Source organism: Pithys albifrons, chromosome 10, assembly GCF_047495875.1.
Source record: "Pithys albifrons albifrons isolate INPA30051 chromosome 10, PitAlb_v1, whole genome shotgun sequence".
Lineage (NCBI taxonomy): Eukaryota > Metazoa > Chordata > Aves > Passeriformes > Thamnophilidae > Pithys > Pithys albifrons.
Genome location: NC_092467.1, coordinates 30351535 through 30370811, shown reverse-complemented (window position 1 = coordinate 30370811; position 19277 = coordinate 30351535). Strand labels below are relative to the sequence as shown.

Below are 19277 nucleotides of genomic sequence, written 5' to 3'. Positions count from 1 at the left end.
AGAGCTCACAGGCTGCACTTGTGGAGCAGCTTTGCTGGAGCTCTGCCACTAAAACCAGTTGGAAGTTGCATTCTGCTTTTCCTTTTTCCCTAATACTGGCCTTAGGAAGGGAGCTTGCAGTGGGATCAGCTTCAAGCATTTACCAGCAAAGCTGGACAACTGATGCTTGTTTTAGATAGAACAATATTTTTTACATTATAAAATCCTGCCATTTTCCCTAAGGGAAAATAGAGTGCAAGACTGGCACCCAACTCTCCCACTGGAAACTTCTGAATTCCTCCCTTTGCACTCAAAACTCCAAATTTCAAAATAAAAAATAAAAACAGGAAAATTTTTAAATTATATTAGAAGCAAGGTGCTCTTTGGGGTTTTTTTTTGCTTATTATTTTCTATTTTTAAAAGATGAGATGTTAATAAAATATCAGTTCTCTGCCAAAAAATGTATTTTTACAGATTTCCTTTTCAGCCAGGAAAAGATTTCAGTAAAATGAGAGACAGACAGACAGAGAGAAGAAAACCTCAGGCATGATTAAATCAAATATGGTGAGCATATATTTTATTTTCACTCTATTTTGCCTACCTCACCAAGGCCAGGAAACTCCCTGGTAAGGAATTCTTTGGTTTGCTGCACTTAGGGCAGCATTAAACCTTCCCAATTAACTTTCTCCTCACAAGGAGAGATCAAAGAGTGGCTGCTCCAGTCCAGAAAGGGTGCAGAAACCCAAACCATGTACAACAGCAGCCACCAAACTCCCACAGGGCTCCCAGAGATGGCCTTGTAGCTCCTTCCCACCAAACCTTCTCCCAGCTGTACTTTTTGGTCAAAGACACTATAACAATTTTCATAATCTCTCTCCTTGCTACAAAGGAGTTGTGAGGAGGGTTAGAGATAATCACAGACATGTGATCCATGACCCTCTGCCTGAAAGCAGGTGAGGCACCAGGGAGCAAAGGTGCAAGGAAGGGCTCTGTGTGACCCACCTGTCCTTATCCTCACCCAGAGGGCCACGTCTGAGCAACGTGTTCCTCGAGTCCTGCCCCAGCTCTTTGCTGCCATTTGGCTGCTGAGTGCAAAAGGTGGAAGATGGGATGGAACAGGAGTGGTTGGGAGTTGGCCACTTAAAAGCACAAGCCAGAAGAGGAGAATGGCTTAATGACACCTGTATCAGGAGCATAAAATAACCTCCCTGCCAGGCCACTGGGAGGTGAACAATTAGAGAGGGCAATTATAAAAATCACTGTTGGGGAATAGACACAAACATCTCCACCTTCCACAAGATGTTCTGCCAGTGATCTGCTGACCATGAGTGATGACTTTGCTGACCCACTGTGGGCAGCAGACTCTCAGGTTTCCATTCCTGTGGGCAGGATCCACCCCCGGAGCATTAAACCCCCTGAGTCGTATCCATGAATCAGGGGCACGGACCTCGCACGTGATGGAGCTCAGCAGCAACCCGGGCTCAGGGAGCTCTGCCACCTTGGAAAGCTGCATCCTGAGGCTCCTGGCATAGAGAGGCAAGTCCTGAATGCTGCTGAGGTAGAACTGAAACCAGTGAACAAAAAAACGTGAGCAATAAGATCCATCCTTATTGGAAATTACCCAGATGGCAGAAAAATACCCCCAAGACTGGGCTGGGGAGGCTGCTTGGGATCAACAGATGATCTGCTAAAAAATATCATAAACTAAAAGATGTCAGAGATAGGTTTACTTGTTTTCTTTGTAGAAAAGTGATGCTGTTTGCTTTGTAGAATGAAGGGGTTTATGAGGCACTGCCAGATGGTTGAGACAGTGGAGCAGAGAACAGGGAACTGTTCCCAGAGAGGGGCTGGAGCAGGTGGGTCAAACAGCTTCTGTATTGGGGCAAGGAGAGGCCAGGAGGGTCTGGAAAGTAGTGTCAGACTCTTCAGAGACACTTATAAGACAGGAGGTCACAAAAGGAGCAGAGAGAAGTCCAAGCACAGCATCTGCCTCTGGAACTGTCCCTGGGTTTGCTCTCCCTGGACACAGAAAAGAACAATCCTGGTGTCCTGAACAGAAAACCTGCCCCCTGTTCCATTTGTATCCCCTGTGGGTGAGGTGACCTCCTGTATTTATCCCATGAAGCAAACCTGGAACTCAGCCTGGGACAACCTGAGAGTTTCAGCTCTGGAAGAGGTTAAACAGGAATGAATTCTGGGGAAATTATTCCAGACTCATTCAATGTCCACCATTTCCCTCTGTCTAAATAAGAGCTGCAAAGACTTCAGATGTCTTACCAGGGACCCTGACCAAAACAAAGGGGCTTTGAAACAAAACCCTTACACTCAATGAATTTGGACTGTTTCAGGCTTGAACGTTCACATACATTTACTTCTGCTTTCTATCAGAATCCATTAGCACTAAGCATATTTATGTTTCAGCTTGGCAAAGTACAAAACAGACACACAGTAGCAGATCATCCTTTTCTTTGTATTCCCAAAGGTCAAGGTTTCTTACATAACTTGGTAAAAAAAGACCTTTCATCTGTTGTTTTCAAGTTCCAAACCAGAAAAAAAAAGTGCCCACATTTGTGATGGATTCAGATGGTTTTTGCAAAGCACTCAAGCACCAACAGTCCTGATTTATTTTATTGTTTTATTCAGTGAAATGTCTGGATACAGAAATACAGATTAACCTTTCTTTTTTGCTCATATTTACTGCGTCGCCTTCCTTGAAATGGGAGCTCCAAGTGTTTTGATAAATGGACTGAGGGGTTGTCTGGTTACACCGTGGCTTCAGCTTGTCCTTGCTGAGCTGCTGCTCCCTCTGTGCCTCTCACAGCAACAGCTCACAGGGGACACAGGGCCTCAAACCACCCATTTATTTATTTTTACTTCTCCTCCACTGATAGATTCTCAGTGTCACAAAATGCCAGTTTATGTGAAGGTCATAAATCTTCCAGCACAGACAACTAACTGCAGGCTGGTTTAAATATGTGCTTTAGAACACTACAATTTGCTGCTATGGTGGGTTAAATCCCTTAAAGCTCATCACAAGATGAACTAACTCGTCTCATGTTTAAAAAATAAAATTAAACCCCAAAGATCTATACAGCCCACTGACCTGCTGTTAACAGTGGGCTTAGGACAGATCACAGGGGCACAGCAAACATACAGTAATTCCTCCCCAAAATGCCCTCCCAGCCTCCAGAGAGATGAGGTTCAAGCAAATTTCTGCTCTTACTTTCACACAGTGAAGCCTTCAAGTGACTGTGACTGCAAACAAAACCCATGCTCAGGAACATCAGCCACATCTCAAGGAAAGCTCCAGGAAAGGTCAGTGCTGGAAAGCCCTTCTGGAGCCCCTCTGTCCTGTGCTGGCCCAGCGTGTCCCACTGTGCTTTTCCAGCCACAGGGACAAGGGCTGAGCCTCCTTGGACTGAAAGGTACATTATTTTCTCCATTTGTGTATCAGGGAATAAATTCACTACAATAACAACTTGCAGATCAGTGTAAGTCTTACATGAACACTTGGATTTTCCAAGTGTCCCAGAGTTATTCCTTTTGCTCACAGCTCTTCAACTTCAGTGCTGGTTCCTAAGCAAACACACCTCAGATACCAGTGAGGCCTTGGGATTTTTATTTTTGCTGCACTATCCCATTTCAGGAGACTGGTGAGACCCAATCCCAGCCTGGGAACTCATGGAACTGCTGGGTCACAAATACCAAAACAAACTCCCCCTCCAAACCAGACTGAAGAAACCCCCACCAAGACTTCCCTCCAAACTGTGCAGTCCAAGGGAGGCTCAGCCCTTGTCCCTGTGGCTGGAAAAGCACAGTGGGACACGGTGGGCCAGCACAGGCCAAAGGGGCTCCAGAAGGGCTTTCCAGCACTGACCTTTTCCCAAAGGCAGAATTGTGAGCTGTAGGAAGACACAAGCTGTGGGAAAGAATCTCAGGGGTGGCATTTAAACAGGAAATTCAAGGGGGTTTTGCACACAGGTATTACCCCTAAACTGATTATGTTGGGGGGCAGAATTATTCTTCCAAACCTGCAGTCCTTACTGCACTCAGTGGGAAATACCAAGGGAAAGCAAACTCTTTTCAGGTGAGGTCTGTTGTATTTATCTACTCTGGGTGCCCTTCCCATGTCCCTTAAGGACCTTCTTATTTATTTATTACATAATACAATTCATTTTAGAGATTTATTTTCCCTTTTCACTAAGTGTTCCTGCTGTATCACTGAAGGCCACTACCAACAATAGTATCACCTGGAGGTTCAATAAATCTCCTGCAATCCCCCTGAGCTTGGAAGCAGATTTACATTATGTGGGATATGTGTTCACACAGTATTTTAAACATTTGAATAACTAAATGGGTAAACCCTGAGAACCTTCCCCGGTGTTTATTCAGCCCTTACTTATTGAGACAAACTCCCAAGGACAGAGTAAACAGTGAGGGGGGACCTCAGGCTGTAAACAATGAACTCAGCACAGGCTGACACTGGGAGAGAAGCTGCACTTGAGGCTTCTCCCCAGTTTGCTCCCAGAGTGGTTACATGAGCAGAGATTCAGTTTCTCCCCAATAAAACCTGGCCCATCCAAGATGTTCCCCCATGCACAGCTGGAACAGCAACGAGCAACTTGGAGGAAGAAATCCTGAGTCATGAGACAACAAACACAATTGGAAATGGGGTTATAAAAGCCTTGGGAGAAGGCCTAATGCCCAAATATTGATGAAATGTGAACTGGTGCTGTTAGGAAGAGTCAACACCATTGTATCTGTACCCACTTGGCCCGTGGAGCCCTTAACAGCCTCCAGCAGAAGGAAGTCTGTGCTCAGCTTCAGGGTGGTGCTTTATTGCAGGTGGGTAACCTCAGGACAGGTAATGATCTGACACTCACCCAGCAAACCAGCTCACCAAACAATATCTGGGATTTTCACCCAAATTTTCACAGTCCTCAATGCAAATAAGGTTAATTCAAAAAAATTAAATCTAACAGAAAACTGTTGGTTTTCATACCATTATTGTATTCCCTTGAAAATTCCATTTCATTGTTTCTAGACCGAGAAACAACCAAACAGAAGACCAAGAATATCCCTTACCTAATTTCACTTATATTTTAGTTATTATTTTATAGTTATTGTAAGAGAAGGGGTAAGAAACAACCAAACAGAAGACCAAGAATATCCCTTACCTAATTTCACTTATATTTTAGTTATTATTTTATAGTTATTGTAAGAGAAGGAGTAAGAAACAACCAAACAGAAGACCAAGAATATCCCTTACCTAATTTCACTTATATTTCAGTTATTATTTTATAGTTATTGTAAGAGAAGGAGCAAGAAACAACCAAACAGAAGATCAAGAATATCCCTTACCATACCCGATTTCATTTATATTTTAGTTATTATTTTATAGTTATTGTAAGAGAATGAGTATAAAATGGAGTCCTTTTTGTTCACCAGATCTAGACACACAGAGCAAGCAGGCTGTTCAATAAATTCATGTGTACTCACAAAACCAAGACAGACAAGGGATCTGGAAAGGCCATTCATTATAAATATACATGGCTGTGATCTGAGAAAAACCCCCTCTGCAGCTCCCCTTGGAACAGAACCCTCCAGGAGGACACTGGGGTTTGCTCAGGACTTTGGGCTTCAGGCTAATACATCGTTCTGGGCCTAGAGAGGAGTGATCAGGTTTGGTTTTCTGCTGCCCTGATGAGTTTGGACCTGCCAGATCTCATCACTTTGAGGAACACAGAAAAGGAAAACCAAAAATCTTGTGTTACAGTGAAGGGCTGTTGCTGCTGCTGGACTTGCCTGAACAAAAATGGGAATATTGATACACCACCACCAAATCCAAGTTAAGCTGCTTTGTCCTGTCTCCTACAATGGAGTGATGCTGTTGTGTGAACAATAATGAAGACAAATTTCACAGAATCTCATAATCCAGAATACAACTCCTTCCTACAACAGAAGAAGCAAAATCCTCCAAACCCTATTAAAATACAGAGCTGCTACAGTTGGGAAATAAAGGTGCAAGGGCTAGATCTAGTGACAGGTAACCTTCAATCCCACACTGCTCTGAGCAGAGAGGCCCAAATTAGGCAGCCAAGACTTCCAACAGCCAGACCAGATAAATCTTTGTAGTGTCAACATAAGTATGTGAGAAGCTCAGTCTGTCTTGCTCAGTCTTTCTATGCCAAAACATGGGGAAAGGAGTGAGGAACAGGAGAAGAGCCCTGTCAGCACTCCTGGAAAAAGCCCAACTTAAGGCTTTATACCCATTATGCTTATATCAAAAAGAACAGAAAATCCAAGGAGGGCAGAGAACAGATCTCTGGTTTCCACTCTGTTTATCATACAGTGCAACATCCTCTTGTCTGTGGTGAGCAAATGCTGTCACTTCAGAACACAAGGGGAATACACACACACAAGCCAAAATTTCCAGCTCAGATGTCACACACTCCCAAAGCAATGGATAGGGCAGTTTGTAAAGGTAGTAATTAAAGGAATAATAATTATAAACATACAAAGTGCCTCAGTCTCCCATCTAATAAAACTGAAAGAACATTCTTACTGTCCCAGCCCTTCACTGTTGCAAAGAACCCCAAGACCACCAAAGAGAAGACACTGCAGAAAGAATCATAAAATCATGGAATCCTGGAGTGATTTGGGCTGGAAGGGAGATTTAAGCTCATCCTCATCCCCTGCTACAGGCAGGGACACCTTCTACTAGCCCAGGGTGCTCCAAGCCCCATCCAACCTGGCCTTGGACATTTCCAGGGATGGGACAGCCACAGCTCCTCTGGGCAAGTGTTCTAAAGGCTCAATATGCTAAATCTGACACCTAATCCTTGGCTCTGTGACACACAGCAAACCAAAGTGTTGGAATGTTCAAAGCAAGTGTTTTCACTGATGCCAGTGAGACACCTCTGGAATAACAGCCTCCATGGAGTCTCCAAGCAGAGCATTCCAAAGCATTCCCTCTGTCCACATCTATTCTTTGAGTCTTTGAACTCAAAGGACCCGTTCACAAAAGGGAAGGAGAGTTGAAGGGACAGTTTTCTGGGAATGTTACTAAGCTTTATCTAGTTTATGTACAGCAGAGATTAAATTGCTCTCACACACTCCCTGGACAGGTTCATTCCCAGGAGAGCACTGGGGTGCAACCTTTGATGTCTCTGCACAGGCACACACGGAATAGGAACGTCCCATTCTCCCTGTCACCAGGACATACCTGAGCTTGGAATTGTGTCAGGCCAGGAACAAAGGAATCTTGCTCATAACAAAAACTTTTAATAACTAGCTGAGAAAGCCTCTCTTTCATCTCTGCCAAGCTTTAGGAAAGGCTGGGAGGCAAGCAGAAATAAACATTGTACAGACTCACCACTGCTGGCTCTAAAGTAAACTCTCCAACTTCCTATTTACATTTCAAGATCTTAAGCTTTGTGGTTTACTAGTTCTGCAAGTAAGTGCTTTGGGTTTTGGAGGCTGCCTGCACATGATCTCCCACCACTACTGAAGTCTTCCTAGCTTTTATTAATATAATAAGGAGGTCAGAGAAGCACCAATCTTTTATATGCCCTGCTAGCAGAAATATTTTACTTCTTGCCTTTTAAAAACAAAACAGAGCAAGCAAAGCATCCAACTGCAAATTAATGCCAGCAAAGGGGATATTACAGTTGTGTTTGTTTCTTTTTGAAACTGATGGAACATGGAAGGAGACAGTTTCATTTAAAAAAAAAGGGTGTGGAGGAGCTCTTTGAGGAACAAGTGAGAGAAGGTGGCAATTTTATGGATATATAACAATTCTAAGGCTGAAAAGGCACCTAAATAGGCTCTGTGACCTTTTCTTCAGAAGGTTAAATCTGTGCACACTGAGAATGGGCAACCAACAAGAGTCCTGAAGTCAATGTGGCTTTCATCCCACACAGCCCTCCCTGAATGTGAAACATCTTCACCAGCTGAAGCTGATGGGAACTCAGCACTGTGACTGCTGCCAAATGGAATATGGAAAGGAGCACAACTGAACTGAGGAGGACAGAGCCAGGGAGGGGTTCCTGGGACACTCAGTCGTTTCTCCCACTGGAAACACACTGGCTCTGTGACTCAGGTGCGAGACAGGCCTGGCAGAAGGGAAGAACATTAAAAAGGCAAGAGGGCAGGCGCTTCTCAGGTTCCTAAAGCTCACACAGATCATTTCACAGACATGCCCAGGCTGCCCCAGGTTTGCTTTTGTTTTCATTTTCCCCCTCCTGCATTCCTCCCCCTTCTCCCCACTTGCCTGACCTTCCCAATCCCAGCCCCTTTGCCCTGGTCAGGAGGAGGACAGATTGCTGCCTCTGCTGAGCCCTGGGCCCCAGCCAGCTGGCAGAGGGCTCTGCTGCCCTGGGCTGCTGGCCCTGTCCCCTCGGTGACGGCAGGTTCCGTGGGAGGGATGTGCGTCCCGTGGGAGGGATGTGTGTCCTGTGGAAGGGATGTGTGTCCCGTGGGAGGGATGTGCGTCCCGTGGGAGGGATGTGCGTCCCGTGGGAGGGATGTGTGTCCCGTGGGAGGGATGCACGTCCCGTGGGATGGGGAGCACGAGGGGCTGGAGCGCCATGCCCTGTCCCCAAACTGCCCTGTTACCTGTCCACAAACTGCCCTGTGACCCGTTCCCAAACTGCCCCATGCCCTGTCCCCAAACCGCCCTGTGACCCAAACCCAAACTGCCCTGTGACCCAAACCCAAACTGCCCCATGACCCTCCCCAAACGGCCCCATGACTTCTCCCCAAATTGCCCCGTCCCCAAACTGCCCCTTGACCTGTCCCCAAACTGCCCCGTGACCCATCCCCAAACTGCCCTGTGACTTCTCCCCAAACCGCCCCATGACCTGTCCCCAAACTGTCCCGTGACCTCTCCCCAAATTGCCCCGTGCCCCGTCCCCAAACTGTCCCATGCCATTCCACGGGTCACACAGAGCTGGCAAAGCCACTCCCAGCACATTCAGCCCCTGCAAGTTCTCCTCTCATCATCACAGCCCATTTCCAGCAGCTGAGCAGTCCCTGCGTGGCAATTACTCCAAATGTGCTTCTTTAACAACGTGGCGTGTTCTGAAGAGGAGACTCTCGTATCGGAGCCAAAATCCACAGAATCCACTTGCTGGTCTGGCTCCCCCCGAGATTAGAGCTCAGGCTCTGTGAGCCAACGTGTCTCTGCAGTCTCCTCTCCAGGATGTACTGCAAAGGACACGTACTGTGCATGCTCTGGGGGTGGAAACGTGCCTTACTCTCTGTTTGTGTGAACAAAGCTGGCAGCTCGGGCGGATATTGTGGAGCAGAGAAGCTCCATTGTGCTTGCCAGTCATCACGAGGATCAAATGAGCAAATTTAGAATAAGCAAAGTGGGCTGAAGTTCCTTTAGCAGAAAACACTCACAAGGCTGGTCAGGCTTAGTGATGTTCTTCCTGAAATAATACCTAGTAATGACCTGCCCATTTTGCTGCTCATGTAGTTGCTCTGCCTTTTAGAATGTGTAGCAAATGTGAAAAGATAGAAGATAAATTGTTTGAGTCTCTTCAAATGAAAAATGACTAAATTATACACTTCAACCCACATACACATTATCACCTGGGGAGAAAAGGATTGTGCACCAAGTCAGGTGAGTCCACTCCCAATGCCAAGAGTCACAGAAGTAACAAAAACAGATGCAAGAGAAGAGACTACATCTAAACCTGAAAAAAATCCCTGACAATCCCCAAAAAGAAGTGTTGAGTACAGAGAGCTGATAAGGTAGGAGTGACAGAAGAAGAACACAGACCACATCACCAAATGAAGACAGAAAAAATATCAGAGACTCTGGATAGGAAGGAACACAAACCTTCTATATTTGGGACTCAAAACACCAGCAAATTCAGACCCCCAAATTCAGTAAACTCAAAACAGGCCAGACAATGTTCCCACCGAAGCAGCTCTGGCTACTTCCTTCAGCTGTGAATCACAAAAGGTGTTAGAGTAAAAAGAACAGATATTTTCATGATGGTACAAGTGTCCTGGGGTGAATGCAAAGCTAAACACTGACCCCTAACTGAGCCACAAAACAGAAACAGAAGAGAAGATGGGGTGCTGCAGAAGAAAATCCCTGTTTTCTCTCACAAGGAGCTTCAGTATTTTTAAATGGACCTTCTTTTGGTTTAAAACCTGAAAGCAGCAGCAGAATTGCCACATTACTTGCTGCAAGGAATACTAGAGAATTTCTGTGTCCAGACCCCTGTCACACTGCTTGCTCCTGTTACTTTTCAGCCTTTGATAACTTGCATCCCAGGGGTAACTCAGTTCTTGGTGGTCTTACACATCTGCAAAAGGGCAACAGGGCTGGGACATGGGAATACAGACACTGAGCCTGAAATCCTCCCAATCACAGGAAGCTTTGAGGAAAAAAAAATCCTTGAAACACCTAAAATATCCCATAAAACCCTACGACACTGGCAGGAAGGCAGGTTTTTAGGGAAACCAGTTACCTTGTTCCTTGTTGCCTGTTAGACCCTTGCAAACTGCGGGTTAGGAGCAACATGTGAGCTCCTGTTTCAGGGCCTCAAACCTGCTGCTGTTTTGCTGGGGAAAACGACTCCCACATTTGGTGTGGTCACAGTGGCTACACAGGGAAGGGCTCCTGAAAAGTTCCAAGGCCAAGTGTGGGTGCTGGAGCCCAGAGAGCCCTCTGCAAAGCACGATGGCAACAGCCTGCTCCAAAAAAACCAGCCAGGAATACCCTGGGATGATCCCAGCCCCAAACCAAGGGCCAACCCCTCACAGGTGCAAGGACAGCTCATCTGCCATTCCACATGCACATTCTGCCCGTGGCTTTTGCTGGGGGCAAAGGAGGCAGCAGAGAATCATGTAAAATAAATAACTGGCCAAAAATATCCACAAGACCATCTTTTCATTTCTTTTCCCTCGTGGGTAATGGATGAGCCCTGAGGTGGCTGGGACTTTGAGCAACTTAACAACTCAGACCTGGACTGGGATCAATAACCTAATTACAATGTGCATTTTGCTGCTTTCATGAGCCATTCAAGCCTCTCAAAGAAACACGAAATTCTTTGTGTGTGTCTGATTACCCCAAACTGTCAGTGGTTAATTCCACCAGTGTATCCTCACTTCAGAATGGCAGTTCTACCACAAATTAAACTATTATAGCCATGAGTAAAATTAGGTTCCACATTTGTACTTTCTAAAATATCAAAGGCATGATTAGCAGAGGCTTTTGTTTTAAGACCTCTGGAGTCCTGGGGGGTAATGAAAAGTGGGTCAAGGAGTAGTTTCTCCCAAAGTTGAAAGTAAATGCTGTGTTCAAGCAATCCCTGCTGGTGTGAATCACGGAGTGTTGGGTGCAGGGAGTGGAGCTGCTGTCCCAGCTCACACCCCCCACCCCCAGCAGGACCCCTGCCCTCACCAGGGAAGCAGAAAGGGGGGCAAAGAAAGGCACAGCAGATGATTTGGAGCAGTTTCCTATTACGGTCCCTGCAAGAACTGCTGCCATTCTCCCTGCTTTCTGTTCTCTGAATCTCTCCTGACAGTTGGCTCCTCCGTTTGCCAGAACCACAACAAAGGGCGGCCTTGAGTTTCCACACAGGCCATTTTCTCCCTCTCTCCTCTCTGATCATCTCACAAAGGTATTATTGTTGCTGGCTCGCTGGGGCTCAGTGCACCTGAGGCACATCAAAGGGGCTTTAATGCCTGCCTGGCCACACAGGTCTCTCTCCCACTGCATTAAATTAAACCCGATGATTAATCTCTGTAGCCCTGAGGGTCCCTCGGTGCACACCGAGAGAGAAATATATATATTTCTATCAAAACACAAGTATAATATACTTTCGTTTTATAGCCCTAATTAAAAAAAGGAACAGCTAATTTCAGCCAAATGCAGCTGCATACAGGTCTCATTAAAACACAGCTACAACTGCTCTGTGTGCTCTGAGTTTGCTTCATGCAGCCTGGGCAGGTAAGAGATAAAAGAACAGCAAACCAAAGTCCTTTCACAGATCAAATCCAGAGGAGTTCAGAATTTACTTATTGTCTGCTGGCTACAGATTGTTAAACCTCTGTGCAGTTAAGGAAATGATTATAAAATGCTGAGTAGTTACATTTAAATAAAAACCCACTTAAATCTGGCCAAAACCTGCACAAGCACCTATAGCCCAGCTGGCACTGAAGTGATTGAGAGCCTCAGAAGGTTCTACCCTGTGCAGTCTGTGTTGGACTTTAATGACAAAACATCAACATGGACTTGATCATCAAGTTCAAGTGGGGTTGGATTAAGGGTTGGACTTGATGATCTCAGAGGTCTTTTCCAACCCAACTGATTCCATGATTCTAAGTTTTGTTCCATGAGCACATTTAATGGAGCCACATCTCTCGTGGCCATGGGAGGTGCACACAACAAGTGTTGATATTGATGTGCCACTCTGGTCTGGGAAGCAGAACAGTCTGCAGTTGTGAACTGGGTTATGTTAGAACTTACCAATACACAGATATTAAAAATTAATGACTGCCCACACATGTCCTGCTCCTCCAGGGCTGGTTGTTCCAAAGGAATAAGCTGGCCCATTGTCAGCAACTCAATGCTGCCCTCAGACCTGTGGGGGGAACTCTACGAGCTCCTCAGCTCCTTCCAGTCCACTATTATGTCTTATTAACTCAGCTCACTCTAACAATTTAAACCAACTCAGCTAAATGAAACAGGTTAGGAAGAGTTCACTCTAACACCTTCTACTGAAAGGGCAGAAACCTCCATCAGAAACTGTGGAAATAAGGAAAGCTGTGGGAGGCTCCAAGGGTGTCTCCTTCCCCCAGAGCTGGAACCTGCAGGTGCCCCTGGGACACACACAGAGGTACCACTGGAATTTTTCAGACACAGAGCAAGCCAAGCTTGAGGTTTGAAACTTTTGTTTAGGAAGGACCCCAAATATATTCCAGTTTGCCTACAGGATTTAAGCTCTTGTTCAACGCTCTGCTTCACAATAGTGGGATTATTCACGTCTTTAAATTCAATCATGTGCTAAAACGCTTTGCTGAACGACAATCCATGTGACAAGATCACCGTTTATTCGTGCTCAGGATCACCATGGATTCATGCTGTTACTACAGAGACAACTTAACTTACTGTGAAGCCTGATGGTTTATTATCAGCCTCCTTCCTTCTCCTCTCCTGCAGCTTTTTCATGAAGCATGTTAGTCCTCTCTAACACCTCTAGCACTCTCAGTGCCATTTGCTCCCTTTGGAAAAAGCCAAGTTATAATCAGTCTAAATTTAAGACCAAACTGAGTTTTAAATAAAAAATGTGGCAGAAAAGGGTACTTATCTAAATGGAATGCTCTCAGACTCATACATTTTAAAACGGTATAAATTTCCAAAGCAGACACTAAATTTTAATTGCAATCTCGGAGAAAGCTTTTGTATTAATTCACTGAGAAAAAATTAGCAACGTGAAAACTGCTTATTGGGGGGTTTCTTTCTTTTCAGCCACGATAAGTATCATAATTCTATACCCCGTGGCAATTTTCAGAGGGAGAAGGATTTCTATTGATCCAGGGAGGGGTGGGGGAGAGGGGCTGGGACTGAAGACGTGCCCTCCTTCTCCAAAGCCACTACTCTCTAACACATTAGTGACAGGCTTGTCACAGATAACTCAGGCTCAGAGTCTTTGGCTCAGATTTCAGGCTGCTCTTTAAGCCACTCTGGCATCGTGGTTTTTACTTCCCATGTCATTTTTCAGTATTGATTTCTACTACTATTAAAGTCCTTGCCTAAGAGCAAATGCACAGTAATTTATAATTAATATCCGAAGGAAAAAGATAGAGTTACCAGAAAAAAACTTCAGGGAAAAGGAACTGGGTGAGAAGGACAAAGGTCACTTTTCCCTTCAGAAAAATGAGTGAGGATATTCTGTACAAATGAGGACACACAACCTACCCCCATGTGGCACGAAGATGTTCCACAGATCAGCGCGACTCGGGCTGTGATGGGCTGGTTCTCACATGGCAGGTTATGTCCTTTCACATCTGCTCCAATCACCCCTATTAAAATAAAATTAAAATTCTCTTGTAAAGAAGAACAAGCCACCCCTCATCAAACCCCCTCTTCTGCACACAAATGACTGCTAATTAATCTCACCCAACTGGCACAGATCAAGAAAGTCTATTTAGCCAACAAGGAGAATTATTTTATCCATCAGATTAAAACTTTTGTTCCAATGACACAAGATGGTTTCTTCTATGTTCATGTTTTTGAATATATCACAACATGATTTTCAGTGCAGTTTTGCCCACGCTGCCAGGCAGGGTGAGGAGGGCCCTGCTCAAGGGCAGGCTGCAGATGTGTTTATTTGTTCACAGTTTATCATGTTTGGCCCAGATGATGCATTTTGTCAGGGGATGAGTTGGAGAAAGGAGTAACTTGGCAGGGCACTGGAAGGCTGCCAGCATTGTTGTCTTCACTGCTGCTGCTGTTCTGTCCATTTGAGAACCATCTAAAGGGAGATGATTCCCTCCCTCCCAGGGACTGAGCCTGGCTCTGAAGAGCCTCTGAGTACAGGACAGGACAGGACAGGGGACAAACTCAGCAGCATTCAGCATTTCTGCAGCAGAGAATGCCAGAGAGGAGCCAGGCACAGCTGCAGCCAAGCCTCAAAACACATCCCATCCTGCTCGATTCACCCCAGGGGAGGCTGCAGTGGGAATCCTGCCCTCTCCTCCTTTTCCTCCTCCTCTCCCTGGCTGCATTCTCACACCACATTGTGCTGCACCCAACAAGGAATGTTCTTTTTGTTGCATTTTTTAATCCTAAACATCACTTTTCAACTGGCAAACTGGTCCCCAGGCTGTGAATTGCATCTGGAATGGGCAGTGTGGGGACCAGTTTGCCAATCCTGCTAAAAAACCCTTCCCTCCACTATGGAAGGATCAGGAAAGCATTTCCTGGGCACTGTGAAAGGTGCCAAGTTGCTCATATCCTACATTTCATTAACACCTCTTATTTGGGTCACCACTGCAACATCCTCTATCAAATCAGTTTACTGAGATTTGTCTCATGATTCCCACAGTTCTCTTGGAATTATCCTGGCTGGAAGTCACCTAAATAATCAGGAAATTAAGGGCTAGTATTTTAAAGTCTTCAATAACCCTTATGTCCCTTTATCCTTTAACTGTGTAGTAACTGTCACACAGAGTCAGGAACAACAGAAGGCTTAAATTAAGACTTCCACCTCATATGCTTCATTTTCCACTGATGCAACATGATATGTAGGAGTTCATATGAAGAATTTTGGATAGGGTTGTCTACAAGGTAATTTCCTGTACAAGCAACACTATTAGAATTTCTAAAGGAGTCAAGAACACTGTTCACACTTGAGAGGGAACAAATCTATTAAACTGAATAGTCAGCTTATGATGCAAATGTATTTTCAGAACCAAAACAAAATTGAAGAGTCCATGGTTAGATATTTTTAATCACTAGGAAAACAGGCATTCTGGGCCTTTTGGGAATTTTTGACACTGTTTAGAGTTGCAAGAGTCTTCCTATTTGTGATTAATTGAAATCAGACAGCAAGTGAGTCCAGAACATTCTCACAACAATGAAAGCTTCGATATTTTATTAGCTAAAAAAATCTAATTGCTGTTATAAGTCACTTTCACCTTTAACTTGGTTGGAATTTTTCATACTCAGAGGCAGAGACTCAACATCTTTTGAAGTATCTTAAGAGACACTGAGAACAAGAAGTCTCCACACCCCACAAAACACAGGAGAGATTTTCAGGAGAGCAGGCAAAGCTCAGCATGTGCAGTCCTGGATCTTTTCCATAGTGACAAGGGATTTTAGACACTGTACAGCAAATTATCTGCTTTTGTTGAAGCAATGCTGGTGTCCTTTGAAAAGGTGCAATGTAAACACTATTTTTATATTTTTATGAGGCCTCCCATACTCACATTTTTATCATTTAAATTTGGACAGGAGGTCCAAATGGGAGATGTAACTCCTCAGCTCTTGGATTTTTACTTTCCCATAATGGGTATCAGATGGACTGATGGAGTCACACATGACATAAATACTAAATAAGCCTTTATCTTTACCTTATTTTACTTGAAACTTTGAAGCCCTCAGGAGCCTGCCCAGCAGAACCACATTTCCCATCCAGCCAAAAGCAAACCTGAACTGCACCAAAGGTTTTTAACACTGCAAACAAGATGTCCATCCTGTCATTCTGGCTTAGCCTGAAGGACACCAAGAGCCCTTTCCATTCCTCTGCTCTTACAGACCACTTTTAAAACAACCAGCAGAATGTGGTGAAAAACAGGAATAATGGCAACCACTGGGTGTTGTCACCCAAACTAATCTTCACTTTTTCAAGTATCTGTTCTCTATTTTCTTGTCTCCTGTGCTCTTTTTATCATTATTAAAAGAATTAATATGATTTAGTGCATTGCCTTCCTTGGTGTCTCTTAACCAGAACAGTTTCATTCCTTTGTTCTATTATCTGTCCTCTTCTTTCACTGTCCTGGTTTTCCTTCAGGATTTTAAGCTCTGTCTTCTACACAGTGCAGGTTAAACTAGACTTGAAAAAGATTTAAGCTTCTTGTAATGAGCAGAGATGGATGAAGGATTTTTATTCAGTATTTGACATGTGCAGCCACATTATTTATTCTCTTTACATACATTTGCACTCTCCAGTTCTCCTTTTTCTTGTTGTCACTTCTGTTATCAAAATCTTTTCATTTTTACTGCCTTCTCTACTAGTTTCCCCACCTATTTATGACCCTCCCCAGATTCCAGAAGGATGAGTTCCACCTTAAACTCTCTTCTTGCCCCAGACTGCACTGAGAACTCTACAGCAAAGGAACAGACAGTTGTTCTCTACTCTTCTTTAAATTCAATTAATGGATTTCCACACATGAAACTCGTAGGGCAAACTTTCTGTGCTCTGGATCCACATCATGATGCCAATTAATCAAGGACCCTCCACTGCCATTTTCATGTGGCAACCCAGTTTTGCAGCAAATTATTTTGCATCAAATTGTTGTTACTACATCCTTTTTCAAGAACACAGAACTGCAGTTAAGTTACTAATTGACACAAACAGATTTTTAAGGGCACCACACACCTACAGACTATGACACTAAAGCTCAGTCAGACCTGTATCTAATCCTGAGATAATTAAAAGGGCAATCTGCATGATTACTTAACCTCATCAGAAAGAGTTATCAGAAGCAAAGAGATTTAAACATTTTTAAAGTTTCAGGCTGCAGCTTCTAGAAGAGCAAGTGAGACTTAAAGCAGCACAAAATATTTGAAACAAAACTGGTATTTTAGCAGATAATCATATTTCAGTTCAACCTAGAGAAAAATCCTCTGATGAGCAACAGATTTCCATTGAAAAAAACATTTTCAGTAACACTGTAACTTCCTGAGGTAAGACTTTTTGCTAAACTATCAACCTAAACAACCTCAACTTCCTGCTGAAAAAGTGACACTGAATGTCTCTGGTTTTGCCTGCATGGAGATAAGGCCCAAGAGCACAGTGAGAAAAGAAAGCCACTGAACCCACCAAATGTATCTCAGCACAGCTGAAACTTGGCACATCAGAACGTGAGGCTGGGAAAGAAAAAAGGCTAAACACCAGGCCCTACAGCCTTGAAGAATGAATCACTCCTAAAACTAAGAAGGAAGAGTAACCCTGAACAAGCCTCAGACATGAGGCTGTTCCCTCAGAATGTTAATTTTTTAATTTTCTTGCCTATCCCCAAAGTTTGGAGCAACAGAAGACACAAACTCTCATCACTTTGGCATTCCCACAGAATGGTGTTTCCCTTCAGGAATTCAAAGTGGAACTAGCAGTTGCTGCAAATGCAGTTGAGAAGAGAAATAACCCCTTTGTATAAACAGATATGCAATATTAGCACTTGCTGGGATGATTTTTTTATTATTTTTTTTAAGAATAGCATCAGTTGCATAAAAACAGGCTGTGAGAAAAATGGCTTTCTAACAGTACTTCAGCACATTCCTGTCTTTAAGAAGAGTAAATCCACAGTGAGTACCTAGTCCTCCAGCATGAGCATCAATGAGAGATGCTGCCACTGCAAGTCCCTCGGGCAGACCGAGCTCTCTGGCAGCCTCCGGAGTCAGGCCCTTCCCAACGGGCTCTCCAGGACACAGGACGTGGGTTCCTGGGCAGAAACAGGAGAAACCAAACACCTGTCAGTGCACCAAACAGAAAACCAAATCCGTGTGTTAGCACAAGAAGTCCCTTCCTCTCCCTCAGGTCAGCCTGGGACACCTGAAACACAGGAGAGCAGCAAAGAACTCGGTGTGATGACGGAGGATCTCTCATTGTCAGCTCATCAAACACACCAGGCTGGACCAGGACACCCACAGCAATCCAGAAGGTCAAAAGAATTCAGTGTCCTGTGGGGAGAGGCTGAGGGAGCTGGGGGTGTTTAGCCTGGAGAAGAGGAGGCTCCAGGGAGACCTTAGCACTCTCCACAACTCCCTGAAGGGATGTTGGACCCAGGCGGGGATTGGTCTCTATTCTCAGACAACCAACAATAGAACAAGAGGGCACAGCTCAAGCTCTGCCAGGGGAGGGTTAGGTTGGATATCAGAAAGAAATTCTTTACAGAGAGAGTGCTCAGGCATTGGAATGGGCTGCCCAGAGAGGGGGTGGATTCTCCATCCCTGGAGGTTTTTAAGGTGAGACTGGATGTGGCACTGAGTGCCATGATGTGGTGATCACAGTGGGGTTGGATCAAGGGTTGGACTTGATGATCTCAGAGGTCTCTTCCAACCCAACTGATTCTGTGATTCTATCCAGCCACAGAGAAAGGTTTCACCACGAGCACTGGAATTCTGCCTGGCACCTTCCCAGGAGGTGTGAAGTGCAGCAGGCCCAGGTTCCTGGGGCAGTTGCTGCCTGAGCCACACTCTGGGCATGGCAGGGAGATCCAGTTCAGTCCATGCTCACAAATGGACACTGCACCTGCTGCACAAGCAACAGGCCAAGGTTTTTTTCCATTTCCATCCTTTCCAGCGGTTACTACCAGGAATAACGTGGCTATGGCAACAGAAACTCTGAAAAAGAAACTGGCTTAAGCAGCAAATTCCTCCTGTTGCAGCTGTATTTCCTCATAGACTGAAATAATCCCTTCCTGAGCCTTGCCTGGCCTTGTGGAGTGTGGAGAAGGCAAGAACAAGACCCCTCCCTGCCAGCCCTGGCCCCAGGGAGCCCAGGGGCAGGTCCTGCCTGCATTGACCATAACAAAGATCCAACTTTGTCCTG

The 19277-nt window shown here is 44.8% G+C and overlaps 1 protein-coding gene across 11 annotated transcripts in view; it reads right to left on the bottom strand.

Moving 5' to 3' along the window:
* FGGY (FGGY carbohydrate kinase domain containing) overlaps window positions 1-19277 on the bottom strand; it is a 146236-nt gene that overhangs the window by 64478 nt on the left and 62481 nt on the right. For 10 of the 11 annotated variants that reach the window (XR_011698629.1, XR_011698630.1, XR_011698631.1 and 7 more), the window contains 2 exons: window positions 18040-18168; window positions 13922-14025 (listed from right to left, as the gene is read on the bottom strand). Coding sequence is in view for 8 of the 11 variants with exons in the window: in XM_071565052.1 (XP_071421153.1) it covers window positions 13922-14025; window positions 18040-18168 (233 nt within the window). In the remaining 3 variants the exon portion in view is untranslated. The remainder of the gene's footprint in view (window positions 1-13921; window positions 14026-18039; window positions 18169-19277) is intronic. The other variant, XM_071565051.1, reaches the window with a different exon arrangement.